The sequence below is a fragment of the Corvus brachyrhynchos genome, unplaced genomic scaffold, assembly GCF_000691975.1.
Source record: "Corvus brachyrhynchos isolate BGI_N302 unplaced genomic scaffold, ASM69197v1 scaffold542, whole genome shotgun sequence".
Taxonomy (NCBI): Eukaryota; Metazoa; Chordata; class Aves; order Passeriformes; family Corvidae; genus Corvus; species Corvus brachyrhynchos.
The window spans coordinates 1,063,019-1,067,644 of NW_008236766.1; the positions used below are offsets into that span (position 1 = coordinate 1,063,019).

The following is a 4,626-nucleotide window of genomic DNA, read 5'->3' on the forward strand; positions in this document are numbered from 1 at the left end:
AGCCTAAATCCCACTTTGAAAAATCCTGTAGACACTTGCAATGAAAGCAATGAGCCTGAAGATTCAAAGGCAGCTGTTATCCTCTACCACCTCATTCCTCTATGCCGTTGCTTCTCTCTTCACTTGCATTTTCTGAATAAGAATAATCCATTAGCCATACCCAACTTTGCCAAACTCTCATGGACCTGAAGACCGCATTCTTATTTGAATACAAGAGTAAGGTGTGCTAGCTCCTCTCTGAACTGAGATTTTAGCATGTTCAAATTAGCACAAGAGATGGCTCTGACTTTTTAAAGCTTTTTCAGGTGACCCAACTGCTTTGAAGTGACATTGTGTCATCTGAAGATCTGGCCCATGTGGACTTCTATGGATTTAACCACCACTAGCCAGAATTTTAAGCCCTGGTAATCATCTTTGTGACTTCCCTCAAGAGCGCTAATGCAGATAATAACTGTCTGCCCCAAAATATCTGAGATGATCGAAAATATTAATGAGATAACTTGTGTATAGTGATGCTGGGATTACCAAGAATTCATCATTAAACAAAGTACTATAACTTTGGGAGAGTCACAAATACGTAGCAATTAATCTTCATGATGTTTTATAAGTCAGGAGCAGTATATTGCATTCCATAGCAGATTTCTTCATAGAATATAATACATTTTGCAAAAGCTGTTTCATCGCAGCTTGCAGAGAGAAATAAACTGAGTGAAATGAAGCAATTTGCTATAGACACAGCAGAAGGGCAGTAACAGAGCACAGACTGAAGTAAAACCTTTTTATGTTTTCCCTCTAACTAACACTATCTCAATTTTAAAAATTCTATTCTCCAGGAGTATGTGATCCTGAAAGATGAAGTAATAAGAAAACAGAAATTATCACAGATTTGCAATAAAATTGTGAATATTCATATGCTGAAATCATAATTTCACAGAAGGAGAATATCTGTCCCTTCCATTTAAAAAAAATATTTGTGTACAAAACTAACAGCCAAACTTTCCAAGTTTTACTCAAAATCAGGTAGTAAGCTACTCCATACGTCACCCTATAACATCCTCCAGAGATGTGTGCCCATTTGTGCAGTGAAACAATATATTCCAAGAAAATAAAAATACAGTAAATATTAAGGACATAGGATTAATTTCATCCTTAAACAGAATTTCCAACCAATTGACAGAAATGTAAAAATCTCACTCTACTCACAGTATTTATAGCCATGTACTTTAAAATATGCTCACTAATAAGAACAGGAAAAAGTTGAACACACAGTAAAAATCAACTTTGTTCTCAAGCCAAAATGAAGCATATTGGCAGTTCTCCCCCTCTCTGTTGCTATTGTATTGTTGGTTTTTTTGGTTGTTGTCCTGTGGCTTGGGGGTTTTCTCCACATTCCGTTTTGAATAGAAAAGCTCCTTGAAAAATGAAAAATTAAGTTTTACTTCAAATCCATCAAGACAGCATGGTTATCAGGATGGGGTAAGTTGTGAGTAAATGAACGGAAACTTATTAGGCCAATTAGTTATTTTCCTGGAAACAAATGATGGGGAAATAAACCACTTCAGATGTTGCTACATGGTATAAATAATAATTGCTGGGCCATCACCCATTCAAAATCTTAAAGTTATATACACAGCAATGCTCTGGTCCACAGAGCTTAAAGAAGAGTGTGGAAAACAGAACTGCCTTAAAATCAATTCTGTGCGAAGGCGGCCATCAGATCTTTGCTCCTCTTGGATGACTTGGAAGTTATTACTTCTAGGGAAGGGATTCTGATCTAAATGTTCCTTTAGGGTACAAAAAGAGCTTTCAGTGATGACTAAAGGCTGGCTAGAAATTCACAGGCTCTCGCAGACAGGTGACCTCTCCTCAGCACAAGCCTGATGACACCACCAGTACCTTTGGGATCCTCCTGGCGCGCCGTGTGGACAGCAGCTCGCTGGCAGTGCTCAGGCTGTCCTCATTGAGGCTGGAGGGGGAGGAGGGGATGCCCAGCTGGGCCAGCAGCAGCATGCGCGTGGGCCAGCCGCGGCAGGCGGTGGCTCTTCCTCTCTGACCAGTTCCCGACGCGCAGGGAGTGGCTGCTGGCCTTCGAGGGCAGCTGCAGGGACAAGAACAGCTTGAGCTCTTCCCCTCTCAGCAACACCTGGGGCAGAGGCAGCTCTTGTGACAGAGTGGTGGCTGCACATGGAAGTCGTGCCAGGTGAGCCACTGCTCTGCAGGATGGGTGTCAAGAGAGGGTCTGAGGTCACGGTGAAGGGACAGGAGTCAACGTTGGAGACTTTAAAGTTCAAAGAAAACAACACCACTTCTGACTCTGCTGCATTTCCATGCATCCACATCCCATCAACTCTATGAGCCCTTAAATCTAACTTGAGGGCTTGGCTGACAGCACAGCACTGACCAGTGAGCTTGGTCCATCCCTTTCACTTGCAGGAGTGAAAATCAAGAGCAATTACACAATTCAGTGTAATATTAATTCAATGTAATAGTAATAACTAAAACAGCTAATTCATGCTATTTTATCCAAGAATAAAAATTAGTAGAAAAATCACGCTTGTTCTGTTTTCATGGTGTTAAGAAGTTTTAAGACCTGCCAGTGTGCAGAGGTGCGGTTACAACTCTGTCCTGCATTCCCAAAGAATTCCCTTTAAACCACGAAACTGTTATCATTACAACACACAGGGAAAATCTATCTGAAGGATTAAGCACCAAGTAACATCTATCTTTAAAAAACTGGGGGTCTTTCAGAGCAGTCCTTGGAGCAGCTCTGCCGAGCTCCAGGTCTCTGCCTTCTCCTCCCAAACACAAACACTGTTAAGAAGCTTCACCAGCATGTCCAGGAAAAAGTACTATTTTGCCAGATTAAACATCTATCAGTTGACATTTATGAATATTTTATCAGCTCTATTACAAGCTATAAGCCTGCAGCAATAAATGTCCCTCCCATTTACTGGCTGACTGATTGCAGTGCCATCCTAGCTGGGATTAAGCACAGGTGTTTCTGTGGAGAGGAGCTGCAGCACAAATACAATGTCATCATAAAACATTCCTTTCATACCTGAGGACTTCAAAAACTGAAAATAATCAATGGGAAAAGACACTGGGATTCAAAATGACCACACCACCAGTGTTTCTGAGGTCTCTGCATACCAGAGGTAAGCACGCCAGGAAAACTGGTGGCAGTCTATACTTTATTGAAAGGAATTCTTTGTGGAGATGATTGTTGGAAGCTTGCTGACCTTCTGATCTCTTCCATCTTGTTTATCATTATCCATGACTGAAAAGTCATGTTGCTAACCCAGCTGTGTTGCTATGATGGAAAAACTGGGTGATAAATTGTTGCCAAAGCTACCATTCTTCAGGAAATTCAGACTTTTCTATTTCTGGTCATTGGAGAATTACCCAGGCCCAAAGCTGACCCATTCTTCGTGTCTCTTCACTTTAAATATCAGCACAATGACAGTGCAATTATGGCAGGGCTGACTCCTGGAAAGGCACTCCCAGCAGCATTTCAAAAAGAAGCGACCAGAATAAAGACAGACCTGTTGCAAAGGTACCAGGGAGTTCTTACTTACTGAACAACTTTACAGAAGCCACTTAAGTCTGTAAATTCTTTGGTAACCCTGTGTTAAACAGAGAACACTGGCCAGTATCTTCCTACAGACCTGCATGGTTCCCAGTCTAATGACACACCTTCAGGGATCTTCTCAATGCTACACAACTCCTGTTAACACACACACTGCCAGAAATAATTGTTATGCACCACGTCCCAGTATGAGGTTATCCTCACGACTGCAGTGCCTGTTTCTTCTTTGCCTGATTACTACTTTCCACTTGTTCCTTTTCCAGCAGCTTTGCTGAAGTCACTCCTCTGTTTTACAAAGGATGTGCTAGGAGCACACTAAGAATCCTGGTAATGCTTCTTTTGTCTCTTGGACTGTGATGCTTGCATGCACACAAAGTAAGTGAAAGAAAATGCATTCAGTTTTCTTTCTAGGTGTCTCTACAAGAGAAAAATGTAAATTGTTGTGACTTTTTGTTCAACTGCAAATTTGCTGTTGATTCAGTGCACAATGAAGTTCCTTTAAAGGATACTTGGAATCTCAAAATTAAGTATGTGATGAGATTTATATTTTTCCTTATGAACACAGTGATCCCATAAACAACAAGGCAACCTGGCATTTCATGGTGTTCACCAAAATAAAAAAATCAGGCTTGCTTTGGAAAATTCGCCACAAAAGGGAAGGTCTGCAGAGTTCCTCATCTTTCTTATGCTATAAACACAATTTATACAGCCCTCTTACTTGCAGAGACTCAGGTTTTTCTGACTATTTTATTATTCATGTATTTTTTCAGGGCTTTTACCTGGCATTCTCTGTTTTACAATCAAACATGCCACACTACAAATTTCCCACGAGCAGAGTCACACCAGGCCTCGCATAACAACACAGGGACAAAACCAGCAGCCGACTTCTCCCCTCCTGGCAGAAGAGGCACAGGCAATTCCCTAAGAGGTGCAGCCACACAGAGAGTTCATTCAGGGCCAGACGGAACTGAAAAGGCAGCAGTGGAAGGACTCTGCTTAGGACTGTCAGGCCCGGGCAGCACAAAGCGCCGCGGGGTGCG

The 4,626-nt window shown here is 41.8% G+C and overlaps 1 protein-coding gene across 1 annotated transcript in view; it reads right to left on the reverse strand.

The window, feature by feature from the left end:
* ST5 (suppression of tumorigenicity 5) overlaps positions 1-4,626 on the reverse strand; it is a 159,783-nt gene that overhangs the window by 41,837 nt on the left and 113,320 nt on the right. Inside the window, 2 exon segments of the mRNA XM_008644869.2 lie at positions 1,897-2,008; positions 2,010-2,098. Coding sequence (XP_008643091.1) covers positions 1,897-2,008; positions 2,010-2,098 — 201 coding nt within the window.